Source organism: Eimeria tenella, genomic scaffold (genome assembly GCF_000499545.2).
Source record: "Eimeria tenella Houghton genomic scaffold, Eth_scaff2, whole genome shotgun sequence".
Lineage (NCBI taxonomy): Eukaryota > Apicomplexa > Conoidasida > Eucoccidiorida > Eimeriidae > Eimeria > Eimeria tenella.
The window spans coordinates 983,220-1,008,793 of NW_013541843.1; the positions used below are offsets into that span (position 1 = coordinate 983,220).

At 53.6% G+C, this 25,574-nt stretch overlaps 5 protein-coding genes across 5 annotated transcripts; 2 read left to right on the top strand and 3 right to left on the bottom strand.

Moving 5' to 3' along the window:
* Positions 1 to 7,996: 7,996 nt before the first annotated feature.
* Positions 7,997 to 10,129, bottom strand: ETH_00029635 (uncharacterized protein; the record flags this gene model as incomplete). The annotated part of the gene is made up of 5 exons (XM_013374355.1): positions 7,997 to 8,664; positions 8,758 to 8,994; positions 9,224 to 9,337; positions 9,502 to 9,645; positions 9,922 to 10,129. The coding sequence occupies 5 exons, from the start codon at positions 10,127 to 10,129 to the stop codon at positions 7,997 to 7,999; spliced, it is 1,371 nt and encodes a 456-aa protein (XP_013229809.1).
* Positions 10,130 to 10,283: 154 nt separating this feature from the next.
* Positions 10,284 to 11,264, bottom strand: ETH_00029640 (uncharacterized protein; the record flags this gene model as incomplete). The annotated part of the gene is made up of 1 exon (XM_013374356.1): positions 10,284 to 11,264. The coding sequence occupies one exon, from the start codon at positions 11,262 to 11,264 to the stop codon at positions 10,284 to 10,286; it is 981 nt and encodes a 326-aa protein (XP_013229810.1).
* Positions 11,265 to 11,623: 359 nt separating this feature from the next.
* Positions 11,624 to 14,253, top strand: ETH_00029645 (uncharacterized protein; the record flags this gene model as incomplete). Its single annotated transcript, XM_013374357.1, has 8 exons — positions 11,624 to 12,283; positions 12,501 to 12,621; positions 12,772 to 12,831; positions 13,028 to 13,107; positions 13,411 to 13,481; positions 13,625 to 13,683; positions 13,884 to 13,942; positions 14,203 to 14,253. 8 exons carry the CDS (start codon positions 11,624 to 11,626, stop codon positions 14,251 to 14,253), a joined length of 1,161 nt encoding a protein of 386 aa, XP_013229811.1.
* A 581-nt stretch (positions 14,254 to 14,834) lies between these two features.
* Positions 14,835 to 16,302, bottom strand: ETH_00029650 (uncharacterized protein; the record flags this gene model as incomplete). Its single annotated transcript, XM_013374358.1, has 3 exons — positions 14,835 to 14,938; positions 15,674 to 15,800; positions 16,225 to 16,302. 3 exons carry the CDS (start codon positions 16,300 to 16,302, stop codon positions 14,835 to 14,837), a joined length of 309 nt encoding a protein of 102 aa, XP_013229812.1.
* A 5,024-nt stretch (positions 16,303 to 21,326) lies between these two features.
* ETH_00029655 (uncharacterized protein) lies at positions 21,327 to 25,209 on the top strand (the record flags this gene model as incomplete). Its single annotated transcript, XM_013374359.1, has 4 exons — positions 21,327 to 24,052; positions 24,343 to 24,433; positions 24,744 to 24,846; positions 24,986 to 25,209. 4 exons carry the CDS (start codon positions 21,327 to 21,329, stop codon positions 25,207 to 25,209), a joined length of 3,144 nt encoding a protein of 1,047 aa, XP_013229813.1.
* Between the last annotated feature and the right edge of the window lie 365 nt (positions 25,210 to 25,574).

The following is a 25,574-nucleotide window of genomic DNA, read 5'->3' on the forward strand; positions in this document are numbered from 1 at the left end:
CATGCGAGCAAGACATCCAGTGCCGTCGCTGAGCGGCCTATCTTCGCAGGTACTGCGCTGCAATGATTTGGTTCTATTGTTGGATGCCAGATATCGCAGTTACGACCGAACCAACACAGAAAGCAACGCCCCAGCGTAGCCCAGTCGCTCCTTTGCGTAGCATTCCCTGCATTATGCATAAGGCTTGGCAGAATTTGAACAATGGAATGTGCGAACTCTGAATAGCCCGAGCTTTCTAGCCATAATCATGATGCTCGAAACCCCAATTCCACACCTATGGAGCATTCCAAAATAAAGCCTAAACGTTAGTACTCTCGGATACACTTTCGCTTGCCATCGTGGTGGAGGGCGTAACGCCTAAACTTTCCTACGGCTTGTCGTCCAAAGCCTGTTTTTTCCCTTAATCTTTTCTTGACCAAGAGACAGTCTCTACCAAAGGTGTGCTAGGCTTTTTGCACAAAGCAGCGAGACCACTGAGCATATATACATACACAAGAGGCGATACTGCAGTGTCGTCAGCAGCTGCAGCAGCAGCTGTTGACCACTTGGACGAGGATGGTGCCGAAATGGTGAGCGAAGGCCTAAGCGAGATAAACAGGAGAAGCAGCGGGACCTGCAGACGCGACAGCAGCAGCCTGGTCCGGCCGCTGCGTAGCTAGCTAAATACTTTCCAGGATTTTTTGCGGCGCAGGTGTCTTGCAAGCACATCATGTGTTGATGGCTTATTTTCGGCAAAACCTGCCGCTGCTTTTAAGGGATATGCAGCAGCAATCGTGGCTGCAGCAGCAGCGACAGCAGGAGCACCAGCGACAAGGAAGCAATAGCAACAACGGTAGTACCGAACGCCAGCAGCTGAACTTTGCTCAAAAATAATGAGGAATGCAGCAGCTGAACCATGGCATTCAGCAGCAGGTGCAAAAGTTAGTTCCTACTATTAGGGACAAACAGAAGACAGCAAGCAGCCGTGAACATTGTAGGGGCACTTTACGCCTAGGAAGCAGGCTTTGTCCTACGATCCACTAAGATTTAGCCTGCGTTGAACGATGTGTTATTATTTCCATAGCTCCCCTTTGCTTGCTGGGACTGGAAAGGTGTGTGCCCCGTTGCTCCGGTAGGTTTCCGCCATCCCGCTGCACACAGCCCCTTCTGCGATCAACGCGCTCGTCCCACACGCTCCGCCAGCTCTGTGCTTCCTGGGTGCTTCCGAACCCGTAACGGTGCCCACCTTTGCATGTGCTACCTCATTGCGCTTGTACAGTGCGCGCTGGGCAAGCACCCTTGCTGACCTACCCTGATTCGCATGTGCTTTGCCTGATGTCCTTTCCCTGTATTTTGCTGTCATCTCTGGTCCAGTTGTTTACCTGCTGGGTGTGTCCGCTAAGTTGGCCTGCGTTGCACGATGTGTTTTTATTTCCCTAGCTCCCCTTCGCTTGCTGGGATTGGACAGATGTGCCCTATGCCCCCAGTAGGTTTCTGCCATCCTGCTGCACACAGCCGTTTCCGCGGTGAACGCGCTCGTCCTACACACTCCGCCAGCTCTGTCTGTGCATTGAGATTATTTTTTGCTTGCTCGGTCCGTCCAAACGCACATCGCTGAGGTGCCCAGCTTTGCATGAGCTCTCTCCAAGGCGCTCTTCGTGCATTACATACACTCTTGTCACGCCTCTGTGCCTTTATCCCCTTGTGCTGGTTGCTGCTTGGTGGGTGTGCGCCCGAAGATCAGTACCCAGATTCGCATATGTTATGCCTGATGTGCTCTCTGTGTATTAAGCTCTGTCAACTCTGTTCCTGTCTTCGTGCGCTCTTTGCTTTCTGGGTGGGTGTATGTGTGTGCAACTTCGCATGTGTTCTCCCCAATGCGTTCTTGGTGTATTCCACTCTGTCATCTCTGTGCGCTTATGCCCTTGTGCTTGCTTGCTTGCTGGGTGTGCGCGAAGCTCGCTGGATGTGTGCGTCCAGGAACGAACAGACTGACATGCGAGCAAGACATCCAGTGCCGTCGCTGAGCGGCCTATCTTCGCAGGTACTGCGCTGCAATGATTTGGTTCTATTGTTGGATGCCAGATATCGCAGTTACGACCGAACCAACACAGAAAGCAACGCCCCAGCGTAGCCCAGTCGCTCCTTTGCGTAGCATTCCCTGCATTATGCATAAGGCTTGGCAGAATTTGAACAATGGAATGTGCGAACTCTGAATAGCCCGAGCTTTCTAGCCATAATCATGATGCTCGAAACCCCAATTCCACACCTATGGAGCATTCCAAAATAAAGCCTAAACGTTAGTACTCTCGGATACACTTTCGCTTGCCATCGTGGTGGAGGGCGTAACGCCTAAACTTTCCTACGGCTTGTCGTCCAAAGTCTGTTTTTTCCCTTCATCTTTTCTTGACCAAGAGACAGTCTCTACCAAAGGTGTGCTAGGCTTTTTGCACAAAGCAGCGAGACCACTGAGCATATATACATACACAAGAGGCGATACTGCAGTGTCGTCAGCAGCTGCAGCAGCAGCTGTTGACCACTTGGACGAGGATGGTGCCGAAATGGTGAGCGAAGGCCTAAGCGAGATAAACAGGAGAAGCAGCGGGACCTGCAGACGCGACAGCAGCAGCCTGGTCCGGCCGCTGCGTAGCTAGCTAAATACTTTCCAGGATTTTTTGCGGCGCAGGTGTCTTGCAAGCACATCATGTGTTGATGGCTTATTTTCGGCAAAACCTGCCGCTGCTTTTAAGGGATATGCAGCAGCAATCGTGGCTGCAGCAGCAGCGACAGCAGGAGCGCCAGCGACAAGGAAGCAATAGCAACAACGGTAGTACCGAACGCCAGCAGCTGAACTTTGCTCAAAAATAATGAGGAATGCAGCAGCTGAACCATGGCATTCAGCAGCAGGTGCAAAAGTTAGTTCCTACTATTAGGGACAAACAGAAGACAGCAAGCAGCCGTGAACATTGTAGGGGCACTTTACGCCTAGGAAGCAGGCTTTGTCCTACGATCCACTAAGATTTAGCCTGCGTTGAACGATGTGTTATTATTTCCATAGCTCCCCTTTGCTTGCTGGGACTGGAAAGGTGTGTGCCCCGTTGCTCCGGTAGGTTTCCGCCATCCCGCTGCACACAGCCCCTTCTGCGATCAACGCGCTCGTCCCACACGCTCCGCCAGCTCTGTGCTTCCTGGGTGCTTCCGAACCCGTAACGGTGCCCACCTTTGCATGTGCTACCTCATTGCGCTTGTACAGTGCGCGCTGGGCAAGCACCCTTGCTGACCTACCCTGATTCGCATGTGCTTTGCCTGATGTCCTTTCCCTGTATTTCGCTGTCATCTCTGGTCCAGTTCTTTACCTGCTGGGTGTGTCCGCTAAGTCGGCCTGCGTTGCACGATGTGTTTTTATTTCCCTAGCTCCCCTTTGCTTGCTGGGATTGGACAAATGTGCCGTATGCCCCTCAGTAGGTTTCTGCCATCCTGCTGCACACAGCCGTTTCCGCGGTGAGTGCGCTCGTCCTACACACTCCGCCAGCTCTGTCTGTGCCTTGAGATTATTTTTTGCTTGCTCGGTCCGTCCAAACACACATCGCTGAGGTGCCCAGCTTTGCATGAGCTCTCTCCAAGGCGCTCGTCGTGCATTACATACACTCTTGTCACGCCTCTGTGCCTTTATCCCCTTGTGCTGGTTGCTGCTTGGTGGGTGTGCGCCCGAAGATCAGTACCAGATTCGCATATGTTGTGCCTGATGTGCTCTCTGTGTATTAAGCTCTGTCAACTCTGTTCCTGTCCTCGTGCGCTCTTTGCTGTCTGGGTGGGTGTATGTGTGTGCAGCTTCGCATGTGTTCTCCCCAATGCGTTCTTGGTGTATTCCACTCTGTCATATCTGTGCCTTTATGCCCTTGTGCCTGCTTGCTTGCTGGGTGTGCGCGAAGCTCGCTGGATGTGTGCGTCCAGGAGCGAACAGACTGACATGCGAGCAAGATATCCAGTGCCGTCGCTGAGCGGCCTATCTTCGCAGGTACTGCGCTGCAATGATTTGGTTCTGTTGTTGGATGCCAGATATCGCAGTTACGACCGAACCAACACAGAAAGCAACGCCCCAGCGTAGCCCAGTCGCTCCTTTGCGTAGCATTCCCTGCATTATGCATAAGGCTTGGCAGAATTTGAACAATGGAATGTGCGAACTCTGAATAGCCCGAGCTTTCTAGCCATAATCATGATGCTCGAAACCCCAATTCCACACCTATGGAGCATTCCAAAATAAAGCCTAAGCGTTAGTACTCTCGGATACACTTTCGCTTGCCATCGTGGTGGAGGGCGTAACGCCTAAACTTTCCTACGGCTTGTCGTCCAAAGCCTGTTTTTTCCCTTAATCTTTTCTTGACCAAGAGACAGTCTCTACCAAAGGTGTGCTAGGCTTTTTGCACAAAGCAGCGAGACCACTGAGCATATATACATACACAAGAGGCGATACTGCAGTGTCGTCAGCAGCTGCAGCAGCAGCTGTTGACCACTTGGACGAGGATGGTCCCGGAACCGAAGTGAACGAAGGCCTAAGCGAGATAAACAGGAGAAGCAGCGGGACCTGCAGACGCGACAGCAGCAGCCTGGTCCGGCCGCTGCGTAGCTAGCTAAATACTTTCCAGGATTTTTTGCGGCGCAGGTGTCTTGCAAGCACATCATGTGTTGATGGCTTATTTTCGGCAAAACCTGCCGCTGCTTTTAAGGGATATGCAGCAGCAATCGTGGCTGCAGCAGCAGCGACAGCAGGAGCGCCAGCGACAAGGAAGCAATAGCAACAACGGTAGTACCGAACGCCAGCAGCTGAACTTTGCTCAAAAATAATGAGGAATGCAGCAGCTGAACCATGGCATTCAGCAGCAGGTGCAAAAGTTAGTTCCTACTATTAGGGACAAACAGAAGACAGCAAGCAGCCGTGAACATTGTAGGGGCACTTTACGCCTAGGAAGCAATTGCAGGCGTAAAGTTCGTCTTCTGGGGAATGAGTTCAGACAAGCTACTGCTGCTGCCACCCCTTCTGGCTGCTGTTACTGCTACTCCTGCTGAGGCAACTGCTGCTGCCACTACTGCTGCCAATGGTGCCACTGCTGTAGATGGCAATGCTTAAGGGGGGAAAAATTGCCCGACAACGGCACAAGCAGGAGTAACAGCTGCTGCAGCACCGTGTAAGCTGGAGAAATCAGCGCTACTGGCAGCATCAAGTTGTTGGAAAGCTTTTATAAAACGGTCGGAGGGGAAAAGAGACCAAGAAAAGCGGGGAGGAACCTGTCATTTTGCAACACGCGAGACCAAGAAAAGCGGGGAGGAACCTGTCATTTTGCAACACGCGAGGCTTATGGTTCAGCTTTCAGCGCTCAACCTCTTAAAGTGTCAGGACCTTAGGCCTACACCTTGTCGTTGTTGTACCACTTAAGCACTTAAATTGGCCTTTGCAGCCGCAGAAGCGCCAGTAACATCTGAATAGTGCAATTCACACTGCTCACCGATGGTACATTTTGTTTGCGCTAGCCGGAAAGAACAAGGCACATAGCCAACCAAGAAACATCACCAAGTAGAAATAGAGAGCAGCACCACCAAACAACAGCAAAACGCAGCAGCTCCCAGCAGCAGAACCAAAGAACAACAGCAAGTAGCACCACCAAATAGCAGCATCGAGCAGGACAACCAAGAAGCAGCAGCAGCAACAAAAAGCAGCAACAGACAGCAGCCGCTACAGTGGCACGAGAGCCCTGCTTCTGGCTATCCTGCAACCGTGGCCATTGGTGATGTGGCTGGTTTCGTTGCTACACCTGCCGATGGACGCTGATGCAGCGGAAGCCGAATATCTTCAAAAATGCCTGTCCCTCAGAGAGTAGGCCATTCCCTTTGGGATACTGCTGCCTCTGAAGCTCTCGTTTGTGTGGCTATAACCGCTGTTGCTTTACTTGCGGAATTGAGTCGCAGAATGAAACAAATAAATTAAGTGAAGAATCACTTAGCAGAGTGCAGTCACTACCGCGGCTGTCTCACCATGCCAAGCCAGAAACTGAGGAAACCTTCAGGGGAGAACACGACAAATAAGATCACGCTGAAGGTGTACGCGCCTAAAATCAGCGCCATTGGGTACTATTGCCGTCCTTGAAGCAGCAATATCAGCGGCAGATACTGCAGCACTACCAGCTGGAGTCGCAGCCGTACCAATGCACCACCTTTTGAAGCAGATGCCTGTGCAGAGTGTGCAGTTGACGAAGGCGTGAGGAGCCACATCAGCAGGATCGGCAGCTTCAGCAACAGCTCCAGCAAGAAATTGGCGGGAGCTACTGGTAGAAAGAGCAACTGCTGCAGTAAAGTCATGGAGCAGGACTCTGCTGCTGCTCGACGTGCATCCGTAGCTGCAACTAATGCCCAAGAGAAGCGGCACCTAACCTGTCGTAAGCGTTCGCATATCCGCGAAACCAATGATGCAAACAACGGTACGGAGGCGTGTGCCAGGGAAACGGAAGAAAAAAGCGAAAAGCAGTGAAGGCCAGCACATTATTACGGAATTAGAGGGGCCCCTCGAAGAATATTCCCTTTAGTACCCTTCAGGCAAGCCCGAAAGTCTGTTCATAATCCCATGTGGAGGTTGGAGGCCGCGTTGAGGCTTTGACTGGCCAGATCAAAGGCGGTTCTACTCCAACGGCTTTTCTTCGTCACTCAGCTACCTTTCCTTAAGATGTTTAGATTGAAGCAGAGTCACGAAAGAGACACACTGGCTGGCTAATTCTAGCTTTCGCTGTCGCCTTGAAGCTCGTCACCTAGTTCTACGCTGCCTACTACTTTCTCTTGATGCCTTTTCATTTTGATTTCAGGATTCCCAAGCATATGGCTACTGGTATACCCACAGCAACTCCAGATCCCAACGCCCCGGAGCTTCCAGCCCTCATAGCTCTTATAAGCCCTATTGTATGCTTCCCTAAGGTTCCAAGCAAACTTTCAGGTGGCTCTTGCGGGCTTGTGCACGCTTAAAGTGCTGTTACGATGGCCTGGCAAGCAGTCCCATACTGGCCCTCTCGGGATATTCTTGAGACGCTTGCACTAGCGCTTGGGAAAGTCCCTCTGTCTGCTCTGAAGTCCGAGAATAGTTTCCTTTCCCGCGAAGCTTGGGAACGCGCTGGAACGCACTTTCAGCATCCGATGAACAGCTGCGAACAGACTCATGAGGGTCCCCATAGGCTCATCTGAGGCCCCTCAGAGGCCTTTCCAAATTCGTTTGGGGGTCTTGTAGAGGCCTTTTCGTGGGTCCCGAAACCGCCTCACAAATCCCCATGGGGCCTATAGAGCAACTTAAAGTTGTTGTGACGGCCAACCTCTGGGAGGGCCTCCTTCAAGAGACCCGTGTACGCCGTGGGTCTGTGGGTCCCCTAAATCTTCAGGCCCATTCCAGAGCAACTCCGTCGACGCCACTCTAGAAAGCCCAAGAAAGCCCTTCAGGGGGTCCTTTGGAGGCCCTTCCGTGCTCCTCTAGGGACCACTGGGGTCCCCGAAGGCCTTTGCCTCGAAGCGAAATGGGCAATAAGACTTCTAACATTCGTAGGCAATAAAGGGGGCACTGTTGCTGTTTGTGCAGTTGAGCGCAGTTCAAACCAAGCAGATGATCGTGTGTATATATGTTTATATTTATATATTTACATTGCGCAAATATGCATATATATTAATGTATGTATGTATGCACGCATCTCTGCAGGTGTATGTACTATATACATAATATATAAATATCCACGAATATACACACACATGTTTACATGTATATGAATATATAGGTATATCTATATATATAAGCATACACAAATATATATATATGCATATATACATGCACTGCATGTATTTATTAAAGCAACACACATGCAACATGCAACAAGGGTGGCCACCCTAACCCAAACATGCAAACGCATAATCCAGCATAAACCCGGCAAATGGCTGGAAGCGCGGAACCAAAACCGAGACCCTGAGTCCTAAACCCTAGGGCCTGTCCTACTCAGGGAAAGGGAAGGGCCTGCTCTGAGTACTGATAGGTGTAGGGCTGAGAGGAGTATACATCTGGCTCTCCTGCATGTGTGCGAGTTTCTCGGTCGATATAATCCAGGATTTGAAGAACCTCGTGGTCAACTTGCTGCTGCTGCTGCGGGCTCTTGCTGCTGCTTTTGCTGTTGCTGGTGCTGCCGCGGCTTCGCCTGCCGTTGCGCCCTCCCCCACGGATGCGCCGTTGAGGCGCTACAAAGAACAACCCCACCAGGAGCACCAGCACACCAACGGAGAGCTTTGCCAAACGCGGCCTGAGGTCTATTTGGACATCCTCTTCCTGCTCTGCTGTAGTTGCTTCTGTTCTTGGAACTCGTGGTGATTCTGTGGCCGTCGCGGCTACTGTTCCCGGGGGTGTGGAGCAAAGGGGTGCTGTTGCGGCCTTCGCAGCAGCTGCCTTTCGAGCTGCTGCAGCTTCTGCTTCCTGTCTTGCTGCTGCAGCAGCTGCGTTGCTTGCTGCAGCTGCTACTTCGCTGTCCCGCATCCTTCGGTGCGCCAGCAAATTTTCGCGCAATCCAAAAAGCCCCTTATTTCCATAAATGCTGCTTCTCGACGCTGTTGCTGCTGTGGGAGCTGCCTTTGCTGTTCTGAGTGGCGCGTCGTGCCCATGCGCATGATTCTCCGCTGAGATCACACCCCAAACCATGCATTTTCAGTCTTAAACCCCATTCTGAAAGCTCTAAATCCTATGTGGTGAATCCTTATCCGTCAGCTCACATCTTTGGATTATGAAGGGTATAGCTTCGTCCGCTGCTATTGGTTCTATTTGTGCGTCTGCTGCTGCAACAAAGGTGAGCTGGCACTGCGTTGGGCCCGCAGAGACATGCAAAGGAGTAAAGCCTGCTGCTGCTGCTGCTGCAACAGAAAGAGAGTCACGTGCGTCAACTTTTAGTTCCACCTTAGATACTGACGAAGCAGCAGCTGCCTCCCGCAGAAGAACGAGAAGCTCCGTTTCTAAAAGTCACAAATTCGACAACCCAAGATATACGCCCTTAACCCTACACAGGGGCACCTGCCACAGGCTAAACCATAGGCCATAAGTCCTACCCCGAAACCCTAACCCGCGAACGATGAAGAGAAGCCAGGGCTCTATTCAAGAATTATAAACTGAGCTGTTGCGCCCTATAAAACGCTGATCAATCCGCTACGGACTAACGTATAACGTTAAGGGTCTGAAATGTACCCATAGCTTGCTTATCCTCCGCAAATGAGAGAACAACAGCACCCAAAACCTCATTTTCAGAATTAGGGATGGCAGCAGCCACTGCCCCGACAGCCACGCCTTCTTCGTCAAGCGCTGCACGCAAACCCTACAGAATGAGTTCTTGACCTTACACCCTAAGCCCTAAACCCCAAGTCAGGCGTCTCACTCCCACCTCAGTGCTACAGTTTGACATGAGGCTCCACCTGGCATTTAACCTCATGCATTAAGGCCCACGGATTTCAGGGCTCAGGACCAACCTATAAAGGATATGGGCGACTGCTCTAGCAGTGAATCGTACAGCAGCTGTTGCTCCTCCTTTTGATGCTGCATCTGTAGCCTCAATTTTAGCCGCGTCTTCTCGTCAGCCTTCTTCCAGGCAACAGTCCTCAGTCCAAGCCGTCCTGCACTCAAGCGCTAGACCCTTAGCATAAAGATACAGGGGCCTTGAACTCGCCAAAGCCTTAAACCCCTAACCCAGAAACGTGTTCCTTAAGCCACCTGCTGCGTCACCTGTTTTGCACTAGAGGAATAGGATTTAGCTACCACTCAGGGTTTACGGTCTCGTGTTAAGGGTAGGCTTTTCCGCTACATTCCACGAACTGATGTACATCAGCTCAGCAGGTTTCATGGCCGCGGCCATAGGGTTTAAGGTTTTAGCTCCAGGGTCTAGGGTTCACTTGTGGGTTTCTGGAGCTCTCTGAGAGCCGGCGTTGCCGCCCAATGCAATTCTGCGCCCTCTCCCCAAGCCGTAAAGGGAAAGGACATATTAACTCCCGATAAAGAAAACGAGGAAGAGACAAATGAACGGAGCAGAGAAGTGTCTGAAGCTGCACACGCGCCTGAGACGCGCGAGGCCCGCTCAACCCAAGCCTCCTCCAGAAACATTCGCAGCAAGGCACTCCCTGCACAGACAAACCCTAGAGCGAAAACTCTGAGCCATCGACCCTATGCCTTTCTTGTGGCTGTGAGAAAGGTCTCTGGTTCGGGGAGTTCAGTGGCGCATGCGAGTTGTTACGCGTTAGGGTTTAGAGTTTAGCTTCTAGGTCTTGCCTGTCTGGGCGCTTCCATCAGTGAATATGCTGGTGATTTCTGCTTTCTCTCCATGTATGAAGCCGAAAAGAGTTCCCTTCGTCTCCACTATGGTTCTTCTGCTTCTTTTGTTGCTGCTGCTAGCAGCAGCCACAGCAGCAGCAGCAGTAGCAGGCACAGCTCCTGCTGTTGTGGCTCGGGTAGCGGGAGCAGGCGCTCGCGGCACATTGAATAGTTCCCTCTCCGCTGCAGCTTCTGCTTGCACAGAATCCTCAGGTGCCACTTCTGTGCCGCTGCTAGCTGTCGCAGAGGTTTTGTCATCAGAAGCTGCTGGTGCTGTTGGTGCTCCTGTTTCTTCTGCCGGCTTTGCTTCTGCCGCTGAAGCAGCTGCTGCTGCTTCTGAGCGTACTGGCGTTGCTTCAGCCGTTGTCTCTGTTGATTCCGTTGTTGATTCTCGTGTAGTTTCTTCCGTTGGAGCTTCTGCGGTTGCTCTTGTTGCTCCTATTGTTTCTTCTGCTTCCATTGGTTCTGTTGATTCCACATCAACAGTTATCGAGACCCAAACAGCGTTCGTTTCTTCGGGTCCCCTAAACTTCGAGACCCTTAGGTAGTGCTTGACCTGCTGCTGTTGCTGCTGCTGTTGCTGCTGCTGTTGCTGCTGCTGTTGCTGCTGCTGTTGCCGCTGCTGGTGCTGCTGCTGATGCTGCTGCTGCTCCGCGCCCTCCGTGCCCTTGCTGCTGCCGAGAAAGAAATGGGTGGGTTCTGACACCGTTTGTGCGAAAGCCGCGCAACAGCACCAGCACAGGCAGCTCAACAGCAACAACAGCACCGGCAACCCGCTCCCGCTACTACTGCCGCTTTTGCTGCTGCACCGGCTGTTGCAGCAGAGACCGTTGCAGCGGCTGGAAGCGCTAGAGAGGGTGCTTCTACTGGTTCTACTGCTGCTACTGCTGTGGCAGCTGCACAGGAAAGCGAACATCTTGGCTAGCATGTGGGGCCAGATGGCCCCTCTCCGAGCAGGCCCATTTAAGCACAGCGGCCAAACCCCAAATCCTAAACCCTAAAACCTGAACCTCAAACCTTGACCCATGAAATACAGAGTCAAAAGCACGCATGAGAATTTGAAAAGAACCACCTTGAAGGAAGAAAGCACAAAGGCAAAAGTGAAGCTCCTCTGTTGGGTCGATGCTCGGGGCTGGGTTACAGTCCCTAAACTCTATTCCTACAGACTGAAACCCCAGACCCTAAACCCTGAACCATAGACTCTAAACCTTGAGGAAGCGCTTAACCCTACGAGCGATTGTATCAAGCCCAAACCCAAGACATTTCTATGGTGGAGACGGCACGCAAATGTGGCGATTCCCATTGCGAGGGTCAAGAGTTTCTGTGGGGATCGGGCCGCAAACCCTAGACGGTAAACCTTTGACTAAGTCCATAATTGTAGTCTACAGGATCCCCCAGACCGCAAAGCTCCACAGACAAATCCCATGCGCTCCCTTCTGCAGCACAGCAGCAGCCCAGGTCAACAGGGAGCCGCAAAGCAGCAGCAGCAGCAACAGCAGCACGAGAGCCAGCAGCAGGTACTGGCAGGACGTCAGTACTTGTACTGGAAGCAACAAAAACATCAGCGGCGCGCAGGGCAACCGCTGCCGCACCAGCAAATTCAGCAGTAGCCGGGACCCCGACAGCAGCAGCAGGACCAGCAGCAGCCGAGGCAACCCTCGTCTGTCGCTTTTTTACAAGGACGTCGTCTCTCTGTCTTCTTCTCAAGAGGTTCTTTCCTTCGCAAACAGAATAATCGCACCTTACGCTTTGAATAGACACGACTTGCTGGTGCTGCTGCAGCAGCTCTCAGTCCTGCAGCACGTACGCAGCAGCAGCAGCAGTTTCAAAGCTTTCTGGATTAGAGCAGCAGCAACTTTGCAGGCGCACAAAACGGATGCACACCTTCTGCGCCTCTCTTTTCTCTACCTTGCAGACGCCAAGTGCACCAACGCCGTGGTTGACATCGTAAGCGTTAAACCCTAAGCCCTAAATGAATAAGTGCAAGGTGAAGGCGTGGAGTGTCCTGTGCCCGAGATGAATCAGCGCTCACAGCCATGACCAGCAACAGGAATGGCAACAGGAGCAGCAGGGCGTGCGACAGCACGTTGTGAGTACTGCACGAAGGCTTGATGCTTTCGGGCCTAGACCCTTAGGCTTAGGGGTCTGCTGCTGCTGTTTTCAGCTGCCTCTGCTGCACCCGCATGTGGCGACATTCACTGTGCTGGAGCTGTCGGACATATTTTGGCGTTTTTCTGTCCTCTCTCTTTCCTTACAGCGTGCTGCTGCTGCTGCTCCTGGCCCATGTAGGGTTTCTGCTTTCAAAGAAGAGTTGCTGTTGCAGCTGATGCGCAGGCACAATGTGCTGCAGAAACAGCTACAGCACCAGCCACAGCAGCTGCAGCTGGTCCCGCAGCAGCAAATACTGCTGCTGTACAGGCTGTTGTACGGCGCAGCGAAATTAAAAATGAAATTCGACGACGCACCGAAACTCTTTCAACCGATTGTCGATAAAGGCACGCCATTCCCGAGGGTTTAGGGTCAAGGGTTGAAAGCTTTAGGGTTTTAGGATATGTGAGGTGGCCCAATGAGGTTTCTCGTGGGCGGGAGTTGCTTCATAGTGGGGAAGGGTCAGGCGCTTAGAGCTTAGAGGTCCCAATAAGAGTCCAGGGTTATCTTTAAGATTTTCGAGACTATGGTTTGTGCGTGCAGCATGTGAGGTGCTGGACCGCGTCGAAGCCTCCGAAGCCTCCGAGGGATTAGTGTTTAGGGTTTTCTCTCCCTCTCAAACTGTGCGGGTGGTTTGGGCTGCGGCAGCCCTGCAGGCCCCAAACCCTCAAGTTTTTGAGCTGGCGAGAACGCGCATTCTTGTAATGCTGAACCCTAAGATCTGAGTTGAATTGTGCAGCCACACTGCTGCAGCTGCATGGCTTCATTCAGGGGTTCTGGCGACTCCTGGACTATCTCGGTGATTCAAGGTCTAGGGTTTTGCAGAAGCTGCCAACTGCGGAAACTCAGACCCTCAAGATGCTCGTGGTGTGAGCAGTGGTACCATAGCAGAGATCTAAGGTTTAGGGTGTGGCTTGTGTGCGCAGGGGTGCGTCGACGATTTGTCATTCGAAGAAATTCAAATTCTGCTGCAAGTCTTCGAGGCGATTGGAATGGCGTAAACCTTAACCACTGGCCTCTTAAAACCTAAACCCTTGGAAACGCCTTACAGCAGCTGTCTAGAAGAAGCGGAGGGTACGCGCTAGAAACGAAAGAGGCAAAGAGGGCTTAGGACTTTGGGTTTGGTGCATTATTGTTCAGAGATCCTGCATTCACGGCGACACTTCAAACGGAGCTGCAGCGCATCGCCTCTTTGACTGGTGAGCTATTTCTATGTTGTCGGCTCTTCAAGGTAGAATGCCGAATTCAGGGTTTGGGTTATAAGGCTCAGGCCTCAGCGTTATTGGCTGTGGTGCTCATGTGTCATCCCCCACACGCCTGTAGATGCTGCGTAGGCGGTGGGGTGTGCAGGGCCACATTTAAGGCTCAGGCTTGGGGGTTTAGGGTTTGCGTTTTACAGGGGGTCACTCGAATTCCGCAGCGCCACGCCGGAAGAAGTTTAAGACGGAAGAAAAGAGGGTAAGGCAACGTGTCTTACCAGAGCATAGGATTCAAGGTTTAGCATGGGCATTCGCCGTTGCTGCTGCTGGGGCCGGTGCTGCTGGTGAGGCTGCTGCTGCTGGTGCTGCAGCTGCTTCGAACTGGCTCGTTCCTATTTACCGATCCTTTTTGCAAGACAGGTGCGATGCACCACCAGCAGACTGCCAAGCAGCATCATCCCTTAAGCCGACAACTAGTAACGGCGGCAGCAGCAGCAGTTGTGCACTGCTGGCGTGCAGGTATCAATGACAGACCCTCTCCCGTCCTACTCACTTAACCGCAAACCCTGAACCCTCAGCCTCGAGCCGTCTCTTACCGCTTGAGCTAGGAAAGTCTGCTGCAGCAGCAGCAGCAACCCCGTGAAGCTGCGGTATACGTTTAGCTTGCAGCGGGTTCTTCCCATCCCTTCGGAAAGGAAGAATCAATTGCATTTGAATATTTCTCAATTGAAAAAACAAAGGCTCCAAAGGAAGAAGTCCTGCTAGAGTTAGGGGCTCTTTCCATGCACCCAGAAGTCCCCTTTCAAATTTTAAGCTAAAAAGTCCTGCTGCCGCTGCCGGTATTGCGGTTGCTACTGCTGTTGCTGCTGGGACAGGAGTATTCAGATGTGCTGTTCCTTTTCTACTACGAATAAAACAGCCGCGGCTGCTGCAGCACTTCGAAGAGCAGCACCACTGCTTACTGCAGCGGTAGCCACAGTAGCCGCCGCTGCACCTGGCGCTACTCTGCTGCCACAAAAATTGCTGGGACAGCAGCTGTATAGAAGCTGCTGCAGCGGACACTGCTGTGACAAGTGCTGGTGCTGCCACAGCAAACTCTGTTGCAGCGAATGCCGCTGCCGCAGCCTCAACAGCAGCACGGTTGCTACTGCTTACGAGTCTGTCGAAGTGTCGCTGCTTTCGGATGTGTCCCTCTCGCTGTCCTCGACAGCATCAAAGCACGCCACATTCTCGCGCATGCGTTGTGTCCTTGTTCCTGCACGCCAACGCAAACCCTAAACCCCAAACGTTCTGCCGTCAATGGCTGCTATGATGGAGAGCGGCAGAGGTGGAACAGAGAGAACAGGAAACAGAAGAGGCAGGGGCTGGCAGCTGCGGGACGAAAAGCAAAGCAGCTCAAAGTCAGCTGAGATCTGCTTGTCAGAAAGAGGCAGATACTCAAGGCCAAACTACTTATTCTTTTTCTCCTTGGGACAGCGAAAGGGCATGCAAAGGTGAGGCAAGTATTCTAATGGGTGAGGAGCCAACCGAGCCAATTAAATTGAGCCGCAAACAGATAATGAGACACGGAAGAGGCGAACTGGTGGGGACGCATAAGCCCAAAGAGAGCCGCACAGGGGCCGGACAAGCCGGTGAAGAGCGCGAGGAGGCGACAAAAAAGTGGAAAAACGAAGCGGCCAATAGGAAGGGAGGGTTTAAGTCGATAGGCAGAGGGCACGCATCGTGAGAGGCATGGAGCCCCACTGAGAGCCGGCCCGGGAAGGCGTAGAGGGCAGGGCGAACGAAAAGAGAATTAAACGGCTAAAGCTATGGGCAGAGAGGTCCGCAGGAAGCGGAAAAATAGCGGTACAGGCGAACAGCTGCACAAAGCTGAATGGATGCAAAAGCCCCTTCAATACGGTTATGTTCTTGCGCTTAGGGCTCTTTCGCCGAGTACGGGAATACAACAATATTGAAGAGGCTTTTGCCCCCGAGGAACAGTCACACTCACCGTGGGTGGTCCACCTGCCGGCGCACTCGTCGTACTTCACCACAATGAACTCCTTCAAAGGATACGAGACCCTCCGCACGCAGCCCGAGACGCTCTGGAAGGCCCCGCGGAAAGCTCTGCCGAGGACCTGCAGCGGCAGCGAACACTCGGGCCCGCGAGCACATGAGCAGCGGCCGCTACGCCAGCAAGCCGGGGAATTCAGTCGCAATGGCCCTACTGAAATGAAAGACAAAACCAAATAAAGTAGAATCACTCAACAGCGGACATTCAACGTGCAGAAACAAGCATACGAGCGTGCAGCTAGCTGCCAGACACAGCAAAGGCCGGATGCGGGCCAATGAGACGAAAGTGACGCCAGAGGGCTGAAGTTTAATTCGGAGGCTTGCGACACGGCGGAAAGCCAACTCGCGCAGCGGAACTCTCGGGACGGCAGATAACTGCGCTGCGGCGGCCGCAGCAGCCGCATCGCAACACAGGACGGACCGCCAGCAGCAGCAGAAACATAAACAACGGCAATAACAGCAACAGCAGTAGACACAGCAAAGACCAACCGCCAGTCCGTCTAGCATGCGCTCCACTGTCTCTTGACAGGCCGTCGGCCGCGCGCCACCGCCTCCAGCATCGCTCATTGTCCCGTTGCTGCTGGTGCTGCTGCTGTTGCTGCTGCTGTTGCTGCTACTGCTGCCGTTACTCGCTGCCGGAGCTTACAAAGATGGTCGCTGGGCATCTGAAAACCACTGCGGAAGCAGCACAGCGGAACAGGTAAAGCGAAACTCATTAAGGCTGCCTTAATGTATCAACACCTTCGGAGTCGGTAAAAAGAATGACACACTCCTCGGCGACCGATGGTGCTGTGTCAATGGCTGCGGCAGTGGCTTGTTATGCGGCGAGGGCACACCACAGTTACTCCTCCCGCTGCTTATTTTGTGGATTGTGCAGTTACAGTCGGTTCCCTATGGGCGTAGAGCTACTTCTGCAGCTGATGCTGCTACGGGTGGCGCTTCTGCCGCTGCTCATGCGTGGCTTTCTCTCCGTTGTATCTGCCGCAGTTGCACACACGAGACTATTTCTAGTCCTTATGTTTTTTGCACTAATTGCATTTGCTGCGGATCCTATTTTGATTGTCCAATTACCTTTTCAGCGTGGAGCTCCGTTTGTGGCGAGTCGGCTGCTGGCCACGGAGATCTTCGCCTCTTGGCCTTTTGGTCAGCCCCAGGGCAGAAGTAAAGACGGCGAATTGGAGAAGACGAAAGATCAAATTGGCAGAACCAGAAAATATGTGCATGAAGTAAACAACACAGTGCGCTTGTGTGTCACCGCACAAGTCTCTCTCGACAGAGCCTCCCTGGTGGCTGCAGGGGGGTCGATCTGCCCTTTTTGTCGTCACTCCAAGGTCAAAAACATGAATTTGTTTGCAGTTGCAAAACTAGAACGGAGAACAACTGTTGCTGCAGCCAACAGCTACCAAAGGTGCTTTGGCGAGTGGTGCTGGAGTCTGCCTTGAGTAGTGGTGGCTGCGATTTACTACCGTGGCACCAAGTGCTTGTTCTCCCCCGGCTGCCGCTTTAGTCACGCAACAAAGAAAAGTAATTTAGAAGATAAGCCAATCAGAGGCATTGAAGCACTTTACATGGAGAATATAAGAGGGTTTCGCCCAGAGGCTGTGCCAGCCCCAACTCGACCACTGGAGTTAACAAACTGTCAACCTATGATGTGCACATCGCACAAAACCAGATACATGCTGAGTATGTAATTGAAGGGTTAAATAAACGATTAATGTTCCAGTCTCAAACATGTGTGAGGGCAGCTCAATCCACCTCTGCTTTGGACTTCATGCTGCTGGCTTGAAGGTTGGTCACCTGCAGCGTCCCTGGTGCTGGTGGCTGGCGTTTCGCGTCCAGTAGTGCACATGGGACAGCAGAACAGTCTCAACTGTGCTGCGGATATACTATGCTGCTCAGTTTCTGTGCCGTTGCTGCGTTGCTGAGGTCATGTGTTGCTGGTCTGTTGTCGAGGTAGTGTCCTGTTTCTGTTCTGCTGAGGTTATGTGCCGCTGACGCGCAGCGGTTTCCTAAGGAGCCATTCAACACAAACAAAAGTAGCTAAAGCCATGGCATAGGTGCGACGGGCAGCCAGCAGAAGCCAAACGGACAGCGATGTAGACTGGCCGTAACTGTTGGTCCCGCCTGCTGCTGCAGCTGCTAGTGTTCTGGATTCCCGTTGTCGCTTCTGGCGCTGCTGCTGCTGCCGCAGCTACCCCTGCCGTTACTGCCGCTACCCCTCTTTTTCCTATAATTCTGGGGCTGTTGCTGTTGCGGTTGCTGCTGTTTCTCCGGTTGCAGAGGCTTTTGCTATCGCTGCTGCTGGTGTTGTTCTCCCGCTGCTGCTCCTGCGTCTTCATAATCACTGCTCTGCTGGATGCTCCTTTCTACAGGTTGCTGCACAGATCTTGTACGCTGCCGTGTCACCGACAAATTTCGCTGCGTTGTATATGGAACAAGCTCACAGTTATCAGCCGCTCACTAGCGACGGCAGCGGCAGCAGGCCTCAGCACTTAGCCACGCCGTCAAGCCTCATCCGTTTTTGACTTGTTCCGTTAGCATTAATGTCCCCAAGGTCCTTGCAGGCATACTGCGCCACCTGTAAGAGCTTTGCTGCAGCGGACGCCCTGCTGCTGTGCGGTCTCGGCTAGCCTGGCCTCGCTGCTCCCTAATTTTTAGGCTATTTTGGCTTCTAGGTAAAACGTGCCTCAGTGCTGCGGGGGCAGGGCTGAGCAGCAGTCGTAAGGGTGTATGAGGCCAAGCTTGTCCTCTTCGGGATGCTTGAATGCCGCAGCGCTGCACAGCCAGCTGCAGACTCAGTAGATTCCTCAGCAGATTCCAGCTACGTTCTCGAATTTGTTACTCGCTGGACGTGCTGAGGCGCTGGTGGGCGCTATGAATGAATGGATATATTGGGAACGTTGCTGACGCATGTTTACTCCTCTGGCAAAAGAAGTTAATAGCATTTTGTGAAATCTTTCTGGTTGTTCATCCGCTTTCCCTCCTAGGTACTTTGAATGAAGGACCTCGTATGCATGGGAAGTGACTCGAGCTGAATTTAAATAGTGAGCTTTTTCGTTTCAAATTCAAGTCCATCAAACTGGCGATCAAGCATCGCCTGCTGCCTCTGTTCAAAAATTGCGCACTTGGCGGCTTCAAAAGCCAGAACAAACAAAAGCGCGCTAGTGAATAGCGGGCAGAAAAGTCTTTGTCCAGCTAGCTGCGGCTCTACAAGCGACCCAGCAAGCTAAAGCTCTCCGCGGCATTGGGCACTTCATCTAAAAATGACTTGCAAAAGAGGAAGCCTGCAGCCAAAGAAGCCCCACAAGGGACTGCGAAGCGGCTCGTTAGTCCTGCACTTAGCCAGCTTGCAGAGTTCCATTTTTCTGCTGCATTTATCGTTCTCATGGCCCTCGTGAGCAACTTTGGGAGTTTTCCCTGGGTTCGCCCTCATCACCCTCATATGCTGCGGCTCAGCAGAAGGGCCCTCTGTGTCTGTAGACATATCGATATGTTATGATGTGTGTATGTGTGCGATATGTACCCTTTTATACGCATCAGCACATAGCTGTAGCACTCGCCTCTTGTCCTTCGCTAAGATATCTGCCTGCACTTTGCAATAAGCGATTCTGTGGGGACGCAGTTGGTTCCTAGTGCCTGCCGCGCAGCAGCTCGTGAAGTTGAACTCCAGCAGGAGGCGGCCGCGGACGAAGAGGGCAGCAAATGGATTTAACGCAGATAGTGACCTCTGGAACATGGCATGTTATCATCGCAGTGAACTTCTCCTTTACGTATCAGTGTAATCAGCTTCATTGCAAATATGTCTCGGTAAATACTAAATTGTTTTCGCTCGAACGTGAGCATTTTCGTGTAAAAAGTAACTCATTCTGTTCGTGTATGAATTCAACGTGTTTCAGTGAGAATTCATTCCGCTACAAAGCCGTTTCGCCCTGCAACTGCCGCAAAGTCATTGTTGTTCAAAGGCTTGGAGGCGTTTAGCTGACAAGATAAGTGACTGCGACTCAAAGAAATAAGACAAAGTTATGCAGCAGCAAACTCTGTATTGACGAAGTTCTGCAGCACGAGGACCAGGCGACCTGCGGCCTCCACCATGCACTAGGGGAGGAAGCGAGCAGACTCAGGGCAAATAGAGAACGTAAAAGCTGGATGGAGGAAATAAAGTTTCCTTAGCAATAAAGTTTTCGAACTTGAGCCAAAAGCCACCTGCAGCCGCCGCAGAGGCAGCACCACCAGAAGCAATGGTTCGTATCGCCGGTTATGTCCCGCAAAAGAGACTAAAGTGGCCATTATGCCACTTGGATAATACCTTTAAACAGAGAGGATGGGCCAACCACGTGCATTCATGCAGAATGGCTTCTTGAAACGGAAACCGCAGCGCTACACCGGAACGCCACGTAGTTCCTCTCCTGAAGAGCAAGCGCGCTGAACACCTCCCTAGTTTGTCGCGAATCCTATGCCTAAATTTCGCGCGAGAGCTGCTACAATTTTTGGGGAGCAAATGAATAATTCAGAAGGGGCAAAATGTGGAAGAAACAGGAGCACCTCTGTGTTGCAGGTAGGGGCCTCTGGGTGACCGCCAGCCCCCACCCCAGAACCACCAAGTACAGCATCGCATCTGCCTCCAAAAAACCTAGGGGCTTCATTTAAAGCAAATAATTAGTTGAAATACATTAAAGACTTAAAATAGCCTGGGTAAAGTAAACGGAGAAGTGCGCAGGAAACACGGGTGAGGGCCTCCGCAGCAGGTAGGCTCACAGACATTTTGCTGCGGCCTCCCCACTGGCTTTGCTTTTTGCGTTTATGGCATTCTGGCTAAAGAGGGGCAAGTTGTAAGAAAAGGTATTTCAATAAATTCGGAAACTTTAAAAATAAAACAAAACCGGCAAAACAGCCCCCTAATGCTGCAGAGGTGGGCTGGTGGTTCGACCACGAGAACCACAGCGGCCTAGCTGCTGCTGCTGCAGCAGCCGCAGCCGCAGCCGCAGCAGGAGCCGCTGCAGGTTAAGGTGGTTGATCTATAGCCCACTTTGTTTAAATCAAACCAAAGGCAGAATTTGGCGGAAATTCGCAGCAGATGCCCCAGGCGCCCCGGCTGGAGCGACGGCCGAAAGCATTTCAATGGCCTCTCCATTTTCGTTTCTTCCTTCGAATTTTCACCGTTTGTTATTTTCCTCCGTTTAATTCTATTAACTAGAAAATCTGTTTATTTTGTCACTCCCCTCGCAACGTCGAGGGTCACCCTAGCGGACGCCCAAGGGCTTGGCAGACCGCAACACGCAAGCCAAGGGCCACCATGTCACCTGAGATCCCCGTAGGCTCTTTGGGGTTTCTGAAGGAACTTAGGGCTCTATCTGCTTCTCTGTAAGACAAACGTAAGGCCTCACGTTCACCGGCGGCCCTTGCTTTCCACCCCGTCATACTCTCCCAAGGGGCCCAAGAGGACCGTTGTTGCTTTGGGGCCGGCCACACGCACTTGTACCCCTGTGGTGGTCCAGTAGTTTGGTGCCCAGTGGTTTGACAGTATCTGAAGGTCTCCCCGACAGAGCCTGGACCCAAGTTTCACCTGCGGGGGACCCAGCCCTCCGGGCCAAATGTATGAGGAAAGGGGCCCGCCCAAGGGCTCCCAAAGTGGCGAGAGGCTATCCACGGACGCCGCGCTCCCTAGGCTTACTCGCCTGGTTGCAAGGCAAAGTGCCAAAATAACGGATAAAATAAACAAAGCTCCTACAGAAGGTGCTCGGCCTGGGGCGGCTGCTTCTGCTGCTGTTGCTGCAGCTGTGGTCTCCCCGGCGCAGCCGCTGCAGCCCTTCAGCTCCTCTGCAGCTGCAGTGACCAGTGGGCACTGTGGCTTTGCAAGAAAGGTTTCTCCTTTTGAGGGGCCCTTCCTTGGGGCCCCCCCGCCGTTCGCCCCCCCTCCACCGCCGCCCCCGCCCCCGCCCCCGCCCCCAGCAGAGCTGCTGGCTGCTGCTCAGATCAGCACGCTCTATATGCCGCAGAGTTCCTTTAAAAGGGACTCCACAGAAGCCGCTAGGGGGCCCTCAGGGGCCCTCATGGGGGTAGCGGGGGCCCCTGTTAGCCTCCACTCTCAGGCGCTTGACCGAGATGCACCAGCGTATCCTTCTCTTCCAGCCACTCTCCTCGGGCCCAGTGCCCCGATGAAGCAGCAGCAGCCGATTCTGCTGCAGAAGCAGCGGCAGTACGACAAAGGTTCAGCGCCAGGTGTTGCTGCTGCTGCCCAGAGTGACCCTGATTTCGCAGCTGCCGAACAGCGACACGGGAGCAGCAGCACCTTAAAGAGCTTGCGACGGCCTACGGGTTTAAAGCAGCAGCAAGAGCCGCAGCCACTGCAGCAACAGCACCAGCAGCGCCGGCAGCAACAGCATCAGCAGCAAAACGCTGTTTCCAGCGAGCCAACTACTGCAGACGCTGGCCCTCTATTTGCAGCGCCAGCTGTGGCTGTAGAGCCTCAGTTACCCTTTGAGAAACAGCAGCAGGAGCAGTTGCACCAGAGGCGGCAGCAGCGGCAAACGCGGCTTAAGGGGCCCCTAGACGCTCCTCCTCAACGTGCGAGGCCCCTAATAGAGGCCCCCTCACTCCCTTTGGATTCCAGAGGCATACAAGTGCAGCAGCAGCAACAGCAAGAACAGCAGCAGTGGGGGCAGGCTGCGGCTAGAGTGGAGACAAAAAGCAACACTCCTAGAAGCAGCATAAGACACCCAGTGGAGCCGGGCGTCGCTCAGCAGCAGCAACCACACCAAAGACAGAGGCAGCAGCAGCAACAGGAGCAGTGCCAGGAGCAAGGGGAGGAGCAGCTTCAACAGAAGCCTCAGCAGCAGCAGCAGCAGCGGCTGCCAGCAGTCTCTGCTGTAAGGAACTGTGGCACCCCTTCCTTGATGCGGCGCTACAGCAGCACGGCAACGGATACGGACAAGGGGGACCCCAGCAGCAAAGATATCCCCAGCAGCAGGGAAGCTGTCTGCAGCAAAGAAGCCTTCAGCAGCATAGCGCAGCATAGCTTGCCCCTGGGCAGCAGCAGCTCCAGGAGATGCAGTGGCAGTGGTAGGAGTAGCAGCAGCCGTCTGAAGGAGCAGCAGCAGCAGCAGGCGCATCAGCAGCAGCAGCAGGCGCATCAGCAGCAACAGCAGGCTCATGAGCAGGAGCAAAAGCAGCGCAAACCCGCAAAGCAGCAGCTGCAGCAGCAGGAGAGTCTCTTTGGAGCAGTTGGGGCGGCGTTAGGGCGAGTAGTTGAGCGCCTGATTAACACAGGAGAAGCTCAGGGGCCCCAGGGGCACCCCCAGGCTGGGCTGGGAGGCCCCCGCGCGTTGTCGAGGAGCACTTTGCTTCAGGACACAGACAGTGACACCGGGATCAACAACTCGGGAAAGACTGCAGCGCAGCAAACGAACGAAAAGAAGCAACCGGGAGGCCTTCAGAGGCTAAGAGGCCGCGTGCAAAGAAACGCAAAGGCTGCAGTCCAAAGGCACCCCAACGGAGTCAGCAGCAGCAGAAGCTCTGAAGACAGGAGAGCCAGCCAAAGTGCGCAGCACGGCTACGCCAGAAGCAGCAGCAGCGACTGCAGCAGTAGGAGAAGCAGCAGCAGCAACGATGCAGCAAAGCTTATGCAGTATCTGCAGCAGCTGGAGGAGGAAGAGAGGGAGCTGCAGCAGCGCGAGAGGCGCAAGAAGCAGCAGCAGCAGCAGAAGCTGCGCAAGCACAGCCAGTGCAGAGCAGGCCGGCGCACAAGCAACAGCAGCAGCGGCAACGGCAAAGGCAGCAAAGCAAAGGAGGAGGCAGCTGCCCCTGGCGCTGCTGCTGTTGTTCTCTCTAACCTCGGAGAGACTGCGAGAGCCCTACTGCAGGTTGCTGCTGCTGCCCCTGCTGCAGCAGCTGCTGCCGCTGCTGCAGCGGTAGAAGCCGCATCAGGAGACGGCGACGAGGAGGGGACGACGCTGCTGCCTGTGCATGACGGGTCTGCTGCTGCTGCAGTCGGCGCTTTTGCAGTTCCCGGAGCGGCTGCGCGTGTGCTGCCGCCGCGAGACGCCGCTGCTGCAGCTGCGGCAGCAAAAGGGGACGCCGTAGCAGCAGGAGACGCTGGAGCAGAAAGCGCCGCGACTGCTCAAGCCCCAGACGGTGCCGTTCCCGCGGCAGGAACTGCTGCTGCTGCACCTGCTGCAAGCAACAAAACGCAGCTAGAGACCTTCAGGCACTGGAGACCCTTCGGCCAGCTGTGGGGCGCCATGTTAGCAGAGGACTGCTGCGTGGAAGTAGTGCAGACTCTGACAGCTCTCTACACTGCGTTCGCTTTAAGCTGCCCCCGGTAAGCTGCGAGCAGCAATGGCTGCTGCTGTCGCTGCTGTTGGAGCTGCTGCCTGCCGTGCTTCTGCAGCTGCTGCTTCTGGACGTCTATTCGAGAAATCTTCTGTAGTCAGCGCGCTCTCCTCTGTGTTTTTCGAAGCATCATCTCCTGCCTTGCCGCCGCTGCTGCTGCTGCCCTTTGCTAGTGCGAGTTGCTGTTGCTGCTACTGCTCTGTCTCCCCGTTGCTGGTGCGAGTTGCTGCTGGTGTAAAGCAGTAGCATTCGTTCGCCGCGTTAATTTGTTTTACGCAGAGACGGAATGACCCGGGAGGAATTCCTCGCCTTATTTAGGGCCTACCCGAACTGCCTAGCGCAAGTAGAGCACCAGCACTTCTTATTTGACGTGAGCTGCCGTTGCTGCTGGTGCTGCGGGGCGGCATTGGCAATGCCGCGGCGTTGATGGCGAGGGTCTGGACAGCTGTTGCTTCTTGGACAGTTACATGTGCCGCCGTAGCCGCTGGAATGGCTGCTGTTTGTTATTGTTCTTGCTGTTTTCTCGATGCTGCGTTTGCTGCTGTCTCTGCCTTTCCTGTACCCGCTGCTGCACCAGCATCTGCTGTTGCTGCTACTGTACCGCATTTTGCTGCTGCTCTTGCATGAGCCAGCCCCACTCCTCCCGTTGCCTGCGCCTGTTTGCTGCTGCTTCGCTTCAGGCTATCGACAGGAAGCAGAAAGGCAAAATCCCCCTGAGAGACTTCCGCTGGGGCGTCTTCTGCTGCTGCCCTAATGCCGTTCAAGATATCAACAGAGCGAGAGGTGCTCTAACTGTTTCGTATTTGTCTTCCTAGATGCCTCTGGCAGCAGCTTGGTGCTCCCATTTGTCTTCGAAACGCTTTGTTTCGACTCTTTTACGTCCTCACTGCTGCTGTTGCTGTTGTTGTTGTTGCTGCTGCAGGCCGTTTGCGTCTGCAGCTGCTGTACCGGGCGTACGACGTCGACGGAGATGGCCTATTGAATAAACAAGAACTAAACTGTCTGCTTTGCCATCTGCACTCTGTTTCCGCTCACCCAACAGACAGAGCTCTTTCGCAGCAACAAATACAGGCAGCAGCAGCAGTAAGGATGCTGCTGCTGCGCTGCAGGTGTTCTGTTGCTGCTGGGGCTGTGTGCTACAAATAGTGGCTAGTAGTGCTGCTGCAGCTACTGCTGCAGCTTTTGCTGCTGCTGCTGCTGCTGCTGGCCTTGCAGCGCTGCTGTATATCGTCTCTACTGCTGCTGCATATGCTGCTGCTGAACCTTCAGCCACGCTTTTGCTGCACTTGTTTCCTCACTTTTGCCGCTCCTTCAGCCGCATGTCATTTCACTGGGGATAAAGCCTCTGTTTTATATGTTGCTGCTGGTGCTGCTGCTGGGCTGCTGTGCGGGTAGGCTGAGGCGGAGGAACTGCTGCAGCGCCACGGGGGCCACTTTGGCTACAGCGCGTTCTTTGAGTCCGTCAGGGACAAAGTGCTAAATGCTACTCACAGGCTCATGCGGTTCAAGAC